This window comes from Phascolarctos cinereus, unplaced genomic scaffold (genome assembly GCF_003287225.1).
Source record: "Phascolarctos cinereus isolate Bilbo 61053 unplaced genomic scaffold, phaCin_HiC Scaffold_1;HRSCAF=81, whole genome shotgun sequence".
Taxonomy (NCBI): Eukaryota; Metazoa; Chordata; class Mammalia; order Diprotodontia; family Phascolarctidae; genus Phascolarctos; species Phascolarctos cinereus.
This window is the reverse complement of record NW_027555514.1, coordinates 53,218,408-53,234,575: the sequence shown is the minus strand read 5'-3', so window position 1 is coordinate 53,234,575 and position 16,168 is coordinate 53,218,408. Positions and strand designations below refer to the sequence as shown.

The window sequence follows — 16,168 nt, the reverse complement described above, 5'->3', positions numbered from 1 at the left end:
AAATAAGGGATTCTTAGTCTATGGAGGACTTGCCCTATGGCCTAATTGACTGAGGCTAGAATATAAAAGTTTTCTATGATGAGGTTGGTTAAATGCTGGAATGAATTACCAAGACTTTGTGGACACTATGTCTTTAAAATTAGGCTCTGTCCTCACCCATCTGGAATCATTTTAAGTGTTAGCCTGCCCAAAGTGGGAAGATGAATTCGATAACTTCTCAAGCTCACTCCCAGGCCTGCAGTTTCAGGATTTTGTGTTCTTAGAAATAAATGCTTGGCTAAGTAAGGTAGAATGCACTCGTCCAGGATTAGGTCTAGCAAGTGGGAATAAAAAAAACAAAGAGTCTATGGAATAGGGAGATAGATACATACATATCTATGTATGTATTTTATTAGGTATACATTTCCTAGAAAAATTTTACTTTATTAAATTTACTGAAATCTAGATTAAAAATAAACATTTTCAATATTTTTCTGTAATTTAAAATGTTTTTGGAGAACCAATTAAAATAGTTTGAGCAAACATTCCTTATCCCTGCTCTGATGTATATTATTTTGTCTAGAGAAATTCCTCATATTGGCCAAAATAATCCGTAGGGAATGGCTACTCTTCCTCAGAATGCATTTCTGGAAACCATGGAATAAAGTAGGTCATTTGCAAATGGACCAGATTTTCCCATTGAAAAAGTGCCATTATTGCATTGTTGACTGAGAATCTGGTCTCAAAGAAATTATGGGTGTGGTCAGCAATGTCATAAAACAAAAGTATAACAATTATAAACTCTTTGATCACTTAATATAGTAAAATTTTATTCTTATTCCTATAAAATGGAAAGAAATGTTCTACACTCAGAGAACATACAAGGATCCCCAGTGTCCCATAAATTTTACAAGTAGCTCATAGAGATATAAGTATCATAAATTTGACTTAAAAATGAATGGAATTGCTATAAAGATGTTCAAATATTTAATTAAGAGTAATTTTGTTGGACTTCTTAGAATTAGAAAGGTTTTAGAGGTATAATTTTGATGTCACAAACTTCAAAAAATCTCTCCTAGAAACTTTGAGTTAAGCCTTTTCTTTATATAAATATCCCTCAAGCAAATAAAAACCTCCCAAAATCATTCCTTTGACCTTGGAATCTCCACTGAAACACAAGATTGACCCTGTACCTACAGGAGGATTTGTTGGATGCTTCTGACACAGTCTCACATTTCTTTGAAAAGTCGCTTAAATCCAACAATTATTAGGCACTTACTACATGTGAAGCACTGTGAGAAATATTACAATGGTAATTACCAAGCTTTTAAAAGAGAGTTTCAAACAGTTTCTTACTAAACTACTAATGGCATAGTATCCTTTGCATGTTCAACAGCCTTACATAGCATTGAGATAAGAATGTTAAAGTCATTTTTAAAAAGCCATAAAAATGTATTTTCAATATTCAAAGATGCATCTTTTTGACTCAGTTCCCTGGCCTGAGATAATCCTAACTCTAATTAGCTTAGCATAATTTTGATGACCTTCTAGATTCTTTCCAGCACTAACTCTCAGGTCCCGAGTATTTGGAAACCAAGACAGGAGAGAAGAGGGTATGGACTTGAATCCCATAGTAAGACATCAGACTGATGTATTCTAAGCCATCATAGGGACCCAGTATAGGTAAATATGTTCATTTTATAGACGAGAAAACTGATGAGAGTAAAGTGAGTTGCCCAAGTTCACACAGGTAGAAAATGGGAGAGTTCAGCCTCAGAACCCAAGATCAGCTACATCAACTCAACTACATCAAATTCTTTTTATTGTGTCACACTTATACAAATGCGTTGAGACAATATAAGCTATTTCTGCTTTAGGGAACACTTTTTATCTGTGTAAGTATTTTTTTCTTTAATAATGAAAAGATTTGTTTAAATTTATTTCAATAGATGTATAGTTTATTGTTTATTTTATCCTAACCCTTGGGTTAAATCAAATCAGTGGGATTTGCAGTGTGCTAACTCCTAAAGCTGCGCCAAAGTGTAATGTGTTACCCTACCAAAGATTTTTCAGGTAGAAGCCAGATAATCATTTGTGTGAGCTTCCTGAGTCTCTTTTCTCTGTATACCCAGTGTTAACACAGTGCCTGGTACATAGTAGGTGCTTAATAGATGTGTATTGATTGACTAATTACTTACAGGTTAGACTATATAACCTCTGAGATGATCAGAAATTCCAAAAGTCAAGGATTCTACAATAAATCGGCAAGGTAGCCACTAAAGACAATCTCAAATCAGTTAATTCTACTGATACTGTGACTATTTTCTCATTTGTTGTGGTTTGCCATAAATTCCAGTCCCTTCCAGATGTAGCAAAACAAGGTAGCTAACTACTCATCCGAGTACACTTGCTGTCTTTGCTATTTTAACAGGCCTGTGCTCCATTGTATCACTGGAGAACCCTCAAAGCTACCCGGGAAAAGGATCCCGTTGGTACTTGCTACGTTGCAATTCAGAACTTCAGTGCGTATGCAGAATACTCTCCTTGTCGGAACAGTAAGTTGTGTTTATAACGTCGACTTGTTGAAAGTAATGTTTGGGTCAAGAGATTCTTCCCTGTACGTATAAAAACAGACCCAAACAACAGTGTTGAATGACCTCACCGAAAGAGCCACTACCAGGATCATCTTGCTCTAAAAATGCTGGAACAAATTAGAGATAGCTAGGTGGTGCAGGGGATAGAGTGCTGGGCCTGGACTCAGGAAAACCTGAGTTCAGATCCAGCCTCAGCAACTAGCAGTGTGATCCTGGGCAAGTCATTTAACCTCTCTTAGCCTCTGTTTCCGCATCTGTAAAATGAGAGTTATAATAATGACAACAGCAGCAGCATCACAGGGGTATTGTGAGAAGCAGATAAACTAACAGGTAAATCCCTTTGCCAGCTTTAAAGCACTATATAAATATGAGCTATTATTATCATCTGTTTTAAGTAGGATTCTTATCCTCACATACGTATGTGCACACACAAATATATGTGTATGTGTATATGTGTGTGTGTGTGTATGTGTGTGTATTCTTTTTCAAAATATTCCCTAGCAGAAGTGCATGGTTGTCTGTATAGTCCTTTGTTTTTATATGGAAAAGGAAAAATAGATGAGAGTTGAACTAGATGACACCATATAAATGTGACTTAAGATTAGCAAAACTCTTTCTACCCAACAGCTCTATAAGGTCAGTGGTTTGGAGTTTGCTCTGTCTAAGTAAATGATTTCAACTCCCAGTGTGTAAGTGATTTCCACTGACAGGAGGCAGGTCAGGGTAACTTAAGAGTTTTTGAAAGCTGCCTGAGGGCACTGAGATATGAAGGGGCTTGCCTCTGGTCCCACAGCTAGTTAGGCATCAGAGGCAGGTCTTCAACTGAGGGCATGCTGCTTCCAAAGCTATCCTTCTCCCCACTAGGCCATGCTATCTCTAGAGATAGGGAACACAAATATTATCTCCCTTTTACCCATGAGGAAACTGTAGCTCAGAGAAAGCTATTGACTAATCCAAAGCCATTTGTGTCAGGGTAAGATGTGGACTCAGGTTTCCTGACTCCAGCTCCAGTACACAGCCCCTTTATCCAAGCTAAGTTTTTCTCTAGCTCTAAAAATGCTTTGATCTTAAATTTAACTACCTTATTAAAAGTTATACCTCAAAGAAATGTGCCATTGAATAACAAGTTACGAGAAGAAGCATTTCAGATTTAAGCATTTTTAATTGGAACAATAGAGGATTTTTGCTTTCTCAACTATGCATTTTCCCTGTATCCTAACTGATTGTCATTTGCTGAGATTCTTCTTCAGAAGGTCAGGAAACCAGATACAGCATGTCAGGAAGAAAGTGAGTCAAACTTTGTGAAAATCAATGGAGATATGTTATTTATTGCTAATTGCCGATGTTAATAAGTACTCTGGGTCTTGTTTCAGATGAATTCATGCTCATGTTTATTTGTATTAAACTTTAATGCTGATGAGCTCTACCGCTATAATGTACATTAGCCTCAGTAGGTTCCCAGAACTGGACATGGCTAGTCAACCCTCCCTTCCATTGAGTAATATATCTTTTTATTTACTCCATTCTTCTTGACTGACTTCTTTGTCTACTAAGTCTTGAGTTAGCTACATGTTTCTTGATGGGACTCTGAAGTGAAAAGAACACACAGGAAAAGGGCTCATAATGGTGAGGGATCATTCTCATTATGACCGTTGGCCAAATGATAGTGGAAAGAATGTCATGTTTTGGTTATGGCTTTGGTCCAACAGACCTTTCATAGCACTGCTTGGATCAGATCTACAGCCACTTCTGGCCTTTAAAGTCACCTTCTGGACCATGTCATTACAAAAAGCAGGGCTGTTTGTCATTAGCATATATGAAATTACCCAGTTATGTAGAATCAATTCTATAAGGGCTGTTGAACTCCTTTTCTCTCAATTTAAATTAACCTGATATTACTACCACTGGGGTATATCTACCTTTGTTTTTGTCATTGTTCAGTCATTTCAATCATGTGTGACTCTTTGTGACCCCATTTGAGGTTTTCTTGGCAAAGATACTGGAACAGATAGCCATTTCCTTCTCTAGCTCATTTTACAGATGAAGAAACAGGCAAGTAGGGTTAAGTGACTTGCCCAAGGTCCCACAGCTAGTGTCTGAGGCCAGATTTGAAGTCAGGTCTTCCTGATTCCAGGCCTGGCACTCTTTCCACTGCAGCACCTAGCTGCCCCTACATCTAGCTTTAGACTGTGTCTATTGTCAACAAGCAACCTGAACTAGAGGCATAAGAACAAGTTAGACCTGGTCTGGTGCATTTAATTGACATATTAGATCTTTGAGGCACAGAAAAAGAAGCATAGATTTCCTTGGGTACATGGCTATACATCTCTGGATGCTGAATTCTTATAGTACCCTGATTGAGGGGTACTATAAAGTATATGAATTCTACTGTATGAACTTTGTGGCATTTATTTTGACAGTTAAAAGGACTGAGATGGGGCAGCTAGGTGGCACAGTGGACAGAGCCCTGGCCCTGAAGTCAGGAGGACCTGAGTTCAAATCCGGACTCTGACTAAACACTTGATACTTACTAGCTGTGTGACCCTGGGCAAGTCACTTAACCCCAATTGCCTAAAATAAATAAATAGAAATTTTAACAAAAGGATTGAGATGAAGAACAATTACTAAGCAAGCATTCATTAAGTGCTTACTGTCAGGCACTGTGCTAGGTGCTTGAGATATAAATACAAACAATGAAACAACATCTGTCTGTCCTGAGTGAGCTTACATTCTAGCAGACGAAACAACTTCATGAATAAATACATAAAGAATAGTTAGTTCTCAAAGTAGTTTAGTATAAGGTAGTTTGGAAAGGAGGACAGTAGCAGTTGAGGGGATTAGCAAAAGCTCCGTGTAGAAGATCACGTTTGAGTTGTATCTTCAAGGAACAGAGGCATTCTCTGGAATGGAAGGGAGGAAGGCATGCATTCCAGAAATGGTGGATGGCCAGTACAAAGTACAGAGATGGAAGATGGAAAGTTCTTTCTGTGTGAGGCCCAGACGAGTCAGTATGAATAGAGGAGGGGGGACCAATATCTAGTGATATTGGATCAGGGCCAGATTTGTATGGGACTTTAAAAAGGAAACAAGAAAATTTATAATTTACCCTAGAGATAATAGAGAGACACTTGAATATGTCAGGTAAAGAAATTATATGCATGGGCAGATCAACATTTCAGGAAATCACTTTCATGGCACTAGGGAGATAGCCAGATGTTAATAGACTAAAAGAGATTATAATTAATATTAAGCAAATTATAAGATTATAATGATTTATTCCTTTTAAAAATATTATTTATATTAGATATTATTTCTTTTTAATTTTGAGTTCCAAGTTCTCTTCTTCCCTCTCACCCCTCCCCCACTTACTGAGAAGGCAACCAAAACCTCATCAATTATTTATGCATGTGAAATCATGCAAAACACATTTCCATATTAGCGTATCACAAATAAATAAAAACAAAAACTGAAAATAAAGAGAGAAAATCATGCTTCATTTTGTACTCAAAGTTCATCAGTTCTGTTTTTGGAGATGGATAGCATTTTTTCATCAGGAGTCCTTTGGAATTATCTTGGATCATTGTATTGATCAAAGTAGCCCAGTCTTTCACAGTTGATCATCATCACAACATTGTTATTACTGTGAACAGTGATCTCCGGGTTCTTCCCACTTCACTTTGCACCAATTCACATGGGTCTTGCCATGTTTTTTCTGAAACCACCCCCTTATTATTTCTTATAGCATGATGGTACCAACACAATCATATACCACAACCTGTTCAGCCATTCTCCAATTGATGAGCATATGCTCAATTTCCAATTCTTTGCTACCAAAGAATTGAGCTGCTATAGTTTTGTATCTATGTCCTTTTTTTTATCTTTTGGGGTATAGACTCAGTAGTGGTATTGCTGGATCAAAAATATATGCACAGTTTTATAGCCCTTTGGCCGTAGTTCCCAGTTTTTCTATAGAATGGTTAGACCAATTCATGCTCCATTAACAGTCTATTAGTGTATCTTCCAGCATTTGTCATTTCTGACAGAGTTGTTTAAATTTGTGTTTCTCTAATGAATAGTGTTCATATGACTATTGATAGCTTTGATTTCTTCTTAAAGCTGCCTGATTATATCCTTTGACCCTTTATCAATTGGGAAATGGATCTTATTTTTATAAATTTGACTCCATTCCTTATATATTGGAGAAATAAGGCCTTTCTCCAAGAAATTTCCCTTTAAATTTTTTTTTGATATTACTTCATTGTCTATGGTACCTTTTAACAAAATGTAGTTTCTCTGATTATCTCTTTTAATCAGGTCTATTTTTGCTTTTGCTTTGTCTGAGATCATGCTTGTCACCCCTGCCTTTTTTTTTTTTTTACTTCAGCTGAAGCATAATAGATCCTGTGTGTCTTTCTGTTTCAAGTATGTCTCTTGTAAACAATATATTGTTGGATTCTGGTTTCTAATCCATTTTGCTATCTACCTCTGTTTTCTGGATTAGCTCATTCTATCCACATATACAGTTATGATAACTGTGTATGTCCTGCCATCCCATTTTCGTTCTGTTCTTCTGTTTTCTTTTTCTTTCTTTCTCTCTCTCTTTATCCTATCCCTCCTCAAAAGTCTATTTTGCTTCTGACCACTGCCTCCCTTAATCTGCCCTTCGTTTTATCATCTCCTCTATCATGTTTCTTATTCCCTCCCCTCCTATCTCCATATTGGGTATGATAGATTTCTATACCCAACTGAATATTTGTATGTATTATTCCCTCTTTAAACCAGTTCTGATGAGAGTGAGGTTTAAACATTGCCCACCATTCCCCAATTTTCTCCTCCACTATAAATGATCTTCCTTGAACACCTCTTTTATGTAAGAAACTTTCCCCCATTCTACCTTTCCCTTCTCCTTTCTCCTAGTACATCCCTCTTTTTCACCTCTTCATTTTTTTTGAGATCATCTGAACATAATAGACTCACATTCATGCCCTCCTTCTATATAGACTCCTTCTAACTTCCCTAATGATAATAACTAATAATAATTCTTAGGAGTTACATGTTTCATATCCCATATAGGAATGTAAACAGTTTAATTTTATTGAGTTCCTTATGATTACTCTTTCATGTTCACCTTTGTATGCTTCTCTTAAATTTTGTGTTTGAATATCAAATTTTCTACTCAGCTTTGGTCTTTTCATCAGGAATGCTCAAAAGTACTCTCTTTCATTAAATATCCACACCCCTCCAACCCCCCCCCCGAAGGATTATACTCATTTTTGCTGGGCAGATTATCCTTGCTTGTAATCCTAGCTCCTTCACCTTCCAGAACATCATTTTCCAAGTCTTCTTCTCTTTTAATTGTGTGATCCTGCCTGTGGTTCCATGATATTTGAATTGTTTCTTTCTGGCTAAGATTTTTTTTTCTATTTTTTCATTCTTTTGAATTTTATTATTTCTTAAAGTTTTATGGAGTCATTACCTCCTACTTGCCCAATTCTAATTTTTAAGGAATTACATTCTTCAGTGACCTTTTGTATTTCCTTTTCGATTTGCCCTACTACGTTTTTAAAGGCATTTTTCTTCACTGAATTGTTTGTGCCTATTCTCATAATTTCTTCCATCACTCTCATTTCTTTTCCCAACTTTTCATCTACTGGTCATATCTTTCTTTATTTCAAGAATTCTTGTTGGGCTTGGGTCCAATTAGCATTTGTCTTTGAGGCTTTGCTTATAGCTATTTTCACATTGTCTTCTTCCGAGTTTATGTCTTAGTCTTCCCTGCCACCACAGTAGCTTTGGATGGCCAAGCTCTTTGTTGTTGTTGTTTGGTCATTTTCCCAACCTATTTCTTCACTTTAAACTTTATGTTAAAGTTGACTCTGCTCATCTGAGGGATGCTGTGTGCCAAGCTTCAGGCTTTTCATGTTACTGTTTTCAGAGTTAGTTCTGGGGGACCTGCAAGTTTTTGGTGCTTCCAAAGTGGTATTGTCCTGGGGTAGATGTGGTCACTGCTCTTCTGGTCTGAGCTCTGGTCTTTCCATGAGAAGGGCCCCTGCTCCCTTGCAGTTACTAGTACTAGTGCTCCTCTCCACCCTGTAACTTTATTTCACAACTGTTTGTGGACAATGGAGTTGATAATCAGCACCAGCTGCACTCAGGGCCAGCAAAGCGCCCCCTGTAATCCCCTTTTGACCAGTTGTCTGACTCCCTTACACTTTCTGGGCTGAGAACTCCCAAAGCTGCTGCTGCTGCTGCTGTTGTGTCCACCTCCAAGGCCGAGCACTGGTGCTCCTACCATGCTCTGGGCCTGCCCCACCCCCCACCCCCTTGAGCTACAGACCTCTCCTGTGGATCTCCTAAGTTAGGCTGGGAAAAGTCTCTCTCTGACCTCTTTTTTTTTTTGGCTCTGCTCCTTCAACATTTGATTTCGGGGATTCTTTTAAAGTTGTTTGGGAGGGAATGTTGAGAATTCAGCTTAGTCTCTGCCTGTACTTCACCATCTTGGCTCTTCCAGAAGCTGATTCCCAAGAGCTGAATTTTTTTAAAAGGAAAATGGAGTTGATGTTGAACTGATGAACTAATAGAAGGGCGCTTTGAGCCATAGAGTGTAACCTTCCGCTTCCATACCTCTGGAGCTTCTCCTCAGTTAATGGTAGTCCTACTGTCCTACAAAAGCCCAGAAAAAAATTCCTCTTGGTTCCTAATGTGCTCCCAGCTCACTAACATGAAACAACTACTTTTCATGGTCATCTGGTCACAGAGCCAAAACATCTGCAGTGACATTTTTCAAACAGGAGTCAGAGAAGTCGGTCTTGTTAACTTCCTCAAGACTGTCTTCAATAACGTCCTCACCACATTGATCAGTATGGAGTTTACTTTCCCCTTCACATGGAAGTTGTTAATGACTTACACATACAGGCCTTCAGTGCAGTCATGGTGAAGGAACAAAATGGCTCGTATACTCTTTGCTTCCTGTTTTGCTTGGGTATGAGGCTGCTGCTTGTAGCCTGGGGTGTAGAATAGTAGAGTGGAAAGGACTCTGAATTGGGAGTGAGAGGACATAAGTCCCGATCCGAACCCTGTCAGTTACTACTTGTATGACCTTGAACAAGTCACTTAACCACCTCTCTGGACCTCAATTTTTCCATCTGTAAAATGAAGAGGCTCATCTGGATAACTGATACAGTCACTTCTGGCCTCTAAGTCTGTGATCTTCATACACAGCTGCAGAACGCACTGGTGTTTTGGGAGAAGGGATATTTCCTTTTATGGAACCCATCCAATATTTTTGTCGTTGTTGAGTCATTTTTCAGTTGTATCCAACTCTTTCTGACCCTATTTGTTGTTTTCTTGGCAAAGATACTAAAGTAGCTTACCATTTCCTTCTCCAGCTCATTTTACAGATGAAGAAACTGAGACAAACAGGGTTAAGTGGCTTGCCCAGGGTCACATAGCTACTAAGTGTCTGAGGCTGGATTTGAACTCAAGGAGTATTCCTGACTTTAGGCCTGCTGCTCTATCCGTTTGCCACCCAGCTGCCCCTCAATATAGAGTGTCCCAAAAGTCTTAGTGCAGTTTTAAGCTATGAATACTTAAAGCTGCATTAAGTTGTTTAGGGCACCCTGTCTAAATGTTAGCTAATCCTTTCTGCAAAGGAAAGAATTTATATTTATTATCTAACATCCAGAGAAAACTTTTTTTCCATGGGACTTTTCCTTTATATACTATTTGAAGTACGGTTTTTATATACACACACACACAATCTCACACACACTCATACTTACACTCATACATACTCCCACACTCACACTCACATACTCCCACTCATACATATAGTCACACTCACACTCAGAGTCACACTCACATACACTCACACACAAATGCTCTCCTACTTTCTCTCTCTCTCTCTCTCTCTCTCTCTCTCTCTCTCTCTCTCTCTCTCTCTTTCACACACACACACACACACACACACACACACCACACACACACTCATGAACTTCAAGAAAAAATGGCACCCAGAAGTCAGAGGCCACCCATTTGTTGTGCTTCACACACATATGCCATAAACGTCAGTCTAGGGGAAAGATGAAAAGTGGTAAATATAGTCCACAAGATAGGAAATTATGGAAAGAAATCGGAGGAACATCTGGAAAGAATGGGAGATGAGTGAATGCCAGAAGTAGTTCTAGAGCACCAAACAAATGGAGAAAGAGCAGAGTCTATCCTCAGAAAGGATGGGAAGACCAAGCCCACTCGAAAAATCTGGGAATGGCCCACATGCCCAACCGATAAATTTTTTTCTTGATGATGTGTACTTCCTTCCTGGCCCTCTTATTTCCATTTGTCTCCTGACAAAAAAAAAAAGAGTAATTATTTACATATTTGCCACACGCTCTCTAAAGAATTCAGTTTTTGCCCGTGCCGAAGCTACTTTCTGGTTACAATTTAGACACCTTCCGAAGCTGTGGTGACTCTTTCAAGTTACAATTTATGAGTAGTCAGAGTTTGGGAGGAGGGGCTCTGATTCCACATCCTCTGAAGCCTTGCAATAAGGCTGGCTTTGGGTTCCATGTGTGAGGCTGCCTGCTTGGGGGAAGGACCTTGTAGGCAGAGGACTTGAGTTCAAATATTACCTCAAGCTCTCACTTAATAGCCAAGTCACTTATCCTCCTCAGTTTCAACTTCCTCATTTTAAAAATGAAGTGTTGGACCACATGGCTTCTGAGGGCCCTTTAAGCCCTTGACCTATGATCCTGCAAGTTGGCCTTGTTGGTAATTCACCCCCATTTGCAAGATGTTGCCAAGGCCTGCTGATTTCATCTTTGCAGCATCTCCCGAATATGCCCCCTTCTCTCCTCTGGCACTGCCACCACCCTGGTACAGGCCCCCAACACCTCATATCTGGACTATTGCAATAGCTACTGATGGGTCTGCCTGCCTCAAATCTCTCCCAACTCCAATCCATCATCCACTCAAGAGATTTTCCGAAAACTCAGGTCTGATCATGTTACTTGCATAGGAGCTCAGTAAACTCCAATGGCTTTGTAATGCCTCTAGGAGCAACTACAAAATGCTGTTTGGCATTCAAAGCCTTTCCTAACCTAGCCCCCTCCTATCTTTTCAGTCTTCTTATACCTTACTCTCCAATGTATACTCTTTAATCTAGTGACACACCTTGCTACTCCACAAACAAGACCCTACATGTCTCAACTCCCAGCATTCTCTCTGGCTATCTTCCATGCCTGGAATGCTCTCCTTCCTCCTCGCTGGCTTCTTTTATGTCCCAACTCCCTTTACGTCCCAACTGAAATCCTAAAAGCCTTCCCCAGCCCCTCTTCATTCCAGTACTTTTCCTCTGTCAATTATTTTCTATTTATCCTGTATATAGCTTGTTTCGTATATATCTGCTTGCCCACTGTCTTCCTCCATTAGATTGTAAGCTCCTTGAGGGCAGGACTTTCTTTTGCCTCTTTTAGTATTGTCAGCACTTAGCACAGCGCCTCTGAATAAATATTCATCGTGTTGTGTTGTAATTCATTAGTTAAATCATCTCTTAAAGGAGCAAAGTCAGACCCTACATAGTGAATTTTACTTGAGTATGTAAAATGTGTTACATTATGGCATGAGCCTTATGACCTGAAATGTCACATCCCAGAGTGCCTAAATCACAAGGCCATAGAATCACCACAGTTAAACTTCTTGTGAGCATTATGATTTCCTCATAACATGGACACTGAAACATGTAATTGTGCCCCTATTGCCATTGGTTGTGCATTCATGGTGATTGTCAAATTATTCTGTTCCTTCTTTATAATAAGACATTTCCTGCTAGGTTTCACACGTGAGCCTTCCCTGAGAGTGAGCAGTTCAATGCACTTCAATTCCAGGATGCCTATTCTGATTGAATTACATAATAACTAGTAAATTTTTACATGATGACATAAGGTTTCCAAAGCACTTGGCATGCCTTATCCCATTTGGGAATTTGGAGGCACTGTGGGTATACGGAAATGCATGCTGGCTTGGGACTCAAAGGACCTGGATTTAAATCCTGACTCTGCTACTTACTACCTGGGTCACATTGGACACTTTCAACATCCCTGGAATCTAATTTCCTCTTCTATAAAATCCAAAGGTTGAACTAGCTGCCCCTTAAGGGCTTCCCCCAACTCCAAGTCTTTGATCCTGTAACCTTTACAACAATACTGTGAGGGAGGTGATAGTATTAACTCCATTTTGCACCTAAGTTATATGACTTATCCAGGGTCACACAACTAGTAAGGAAGCCTCTGAAGCTGGACCAGAGCACAGGCAATTCCAGCATTTTACCAAAGGACCATAGCTTTATTTAGAGGACTTGCTATAATCCTGCAAGGGGGGAAAAAAACCACAAAACTGCCTTTTATTCCCATAAGTATGATTTGTGAAGCCCAAGATAATGACCTGTCTGGATGACATACTCAATTACCCACAGCAGCTCACTGATATTTAGACAAACAAATCCATTCAGAAGTGCTAAGAGACTATTAATAGTGAATGAAAAGAAAACTACAAAGTCAAACATGTAGATTGGGTTGCTTGTAGTCTCTGGTAAAAAGCTATGGGGACATTCTAACATGGGCAGAAAGAAGACATCCTTTGGGGTCCATATTCTAACAGTTCCCTGTTTTGATCTTTGCAGGCAATGCTGACCCCGAAGGCCAAGGTTACTGTCAAGCAGGCTTTAGTTTGGATTTTTACAAGGTGAGATTTGCTTCACTTGTGGCTTTCAGGCAACACTTAATTTATCTGTTTGTTTTGGAAACTCCCCGAATCAGTTACCTTTCCTGCTAGCTTGTTCAGATGCCATTTACGTTTCTAATAGAAAAAAAAATCATCGTATGTTTATACTAACTCATAAATCAGTATTTTGAAAAGATAACTATCTTTGTCTCTAAAACCTTCTCTGTGCTGCCTCTAATAAATATTAAATATATTATGTATGAGTAGCCAAATCCATAATCTCTTTGATAAGTGTTAGATCAAAGTAAAATGCAGCTGGAATGGGGGTGGGGAGGGAATATCTATGTGAGCCTCGCAGATAATATTGAGAATACTAGCAGCCTACAGACTGTTTTCCTATAGATCTTTTCCCATTGAATTTGGGGGTGATTGTGATTAGAGTCAGGAGGGGCTGAGGGCCTGAGAATGGTTGTCACTCTGGAGAGCCAGAACTTCGTGGTACAGTGATTGCAGACATCAAGAAAAGAAGAAAAAAGTAGACTTCATTCTCATCACACAAACCTGAGATTAATTTGAGCCTCATTTTTGAGATTCAAAAGATCATGTGCATTATTATATAGAGTTAAAAAGTAGTTTGTTTTTGTGACTCAGTCCCAGGGAGATGAATTCACTCATTCCTAAGAAAGAATCCTATTTGCCTCATTAATTCAAATTGCTTTAAAATATAAAACTTAGCTGTGTTCTTAATGATAGCTTAATTTTAAATCTGTGATATGGATCTGTCTTCTGAATAAATCAGAGCCAAAGAAAAGAAAGAAAATTAACCTAGATATCTGCAGTGAGGCCAAGACAAACCTGAGTTTGAATTCTGCCTTTGAAATTTATTAGCCATGTGACCAGAGGCAAGTCATTTACCTTTTCAAACCTCAGTTTTCTCATATAAAATGGAGACAATACAATCTACACAACCTACATCATAGGGTTGTTATGGGACTCAAGGGAAATAATGTCTGGAAAATGCCTTGAAAACTTTAAAGCACAAAATACACATCAGCTATTACTCTTAACTTCATGCTAATATGATTGGCAAAGAAGTTCCTTTTGCTGATAAATTTTCACACACATACACACACACATACAGAGTCAAGTGTTTGAATACCTACTATGTACCAGACACTGTACTGAGAAAGACTTTTAAATATTTTACATAATTTACTATGCATTAATAATTTTAAAAAATTAATGTCCATACTGTTTGTTTCTTTTTTATAGAATGGAGACCTTATAGTGGGAGGACCTGGCAGTTTTTACTGGCAAGGTAGGTTTTGTTGGCATAGAGGAAATCCATATTTGGTGGAGGCTAATAAAATACGATTATGAGGCACAAATGACACCACAAGCTGTACTTTAATTACATTTAGTTTTTATCTGCATGCATGGAGTCTGTACTTGACTATGCAAATGATGTTTTGAAATCGTGTTGCAATTAAATGAACCTCCCCTTATGACCATCCCCGGAGGATTACTAAGACCAAACAAATTGACATCTTGTATTTTTTATTAAATTTTTTAAACAAACAATCAAAATATTTGAGGCAGCAAAAGGATTGGAAAACTAAAGAAATAGAATTATATTCTGAGATCTTTTCCCAATCATTATTTTCCCTCAATCAACACCACATTTTCCTTTATTTTCATTAAGCAGAGCCAGAGCCAATAGAGGTAGGTGCTTTAAGGAAATATTGCCTTAGTGAGTGCAATCAAGGTAATGTGGCATCTCATCTGGGGGAGTAAGCCTCTAAAGACCTGAGTTCATGTCCTGTCTCTACTAACGACATAACCAAAGAGAAGGTTCTCAACCTCTCAGGGCTCCTAAAAGCTCTTTCAGACTACAACGTGCAGACAATGGCCAATCTGTGTCTGAGGAGAGAGTTTCTATACCATGAGTTCTCTGCGCACCAATGAAAGCATTTGTTTTTTTCCTGAGAAAATTTACAGCTTTGAGATGGTTTCATGAGTGCATCCAAGTTTAATGTGGGAATTATTAGGAATATCTAAAAGCAAGCTCTCCTCCAACACATACACAGCCTCCAAGGCCTGGGAAACTTGGCAAATGCTATAGCATTGTTCTCCCTGGACAAGACATGAGTAATCACCATTGTCTGACTCAGAGCAGTCCTTTAAATCATAGCCATTGAATCAGGTTTATGGCCCTGTTTCCTTGTTTCACTTGCTCTGGTCCCAACTAGTGTGGGAACCATGTGTTAATTCACTGGGGGAGAAATTTGGCTTTTAAATTAATGATTACATGTTGGCCTTTAAAGAGCATATCCCCAAACTGACAGATTTAATATCTTCCCTCTGAAGGACAGGAAATTACCAGATCACATTCGTACTTTAGATGCTCATCCTAAACTCAGTGTGGCCAAACAGCAGGCTCTCCCCACTCAGTCAGAAGAGCATGGTGAAGTTCAGCGGGTACTGCCCTGGAATAGAAGCTTCTCAAGAGCAGAGGTTCTCTCTCTCTCTCTCTCTCTCTCTCTCTCTCTCTCTCTCTCTCTCTCTCTCTCTCTCTCTCTCTCTCTCTCTCTCTCTATCTCTCTCTCTCTCTCCCTCTCCCTCTCTCTCCCTCTCTCCCCCTCCCTCTCTCCCCCTCTCTCCCCCTCCCTTCCTCTCCCTCCTTCCCTCTCTCTCTCTCTTCCATTCTTTCTTCTTTTCATTCTTCCTTTCCTTCCTCTCCTCTTTTCTCCCTTTTCCCCCTCCTCCTGTTTTTCCCTTCTTCCTTCCTTCCTCCCTTCCTTCCTCTTTTTCTCCCTCCCTCCCTTCTTCCCTTTTATCTTCTTCCCTCCTTCTCTCCTTCCCTTCCTTCATTACTT

At 39.1% G+C, this 16,168-nt stretch overlaps 1 protein-coding gene across 1 annotated transcript in view; it reads left to right on the top strand.

Annotated features, from left to right (window-relative positions):
- The window catches only part of ITGA8 (integrin subunit alpha 8), a 202,716-nt gene that overhangs the window by 35,808 nt on the left and 150,740 nt on the right, over window positions 1-16,168 (top strand). The window contains exons 4-6 of the mRNA XM_020987504.2: window positions 2,411-2,534; window positions 13,252-13,313; window positions 14,565-14,610. Coding sequence (XP_020843163.1) covers window positions 2,411-2,534; window positions 13,252-13,313; window positions 14,565-14,610 — 232 coding nt within the window. The remainder of the gene's footprint in view (window positions 1-2,410; window positions 2,535-13,251; window positions 13,314-14,564; window positions 14,611-16,168) is intronic.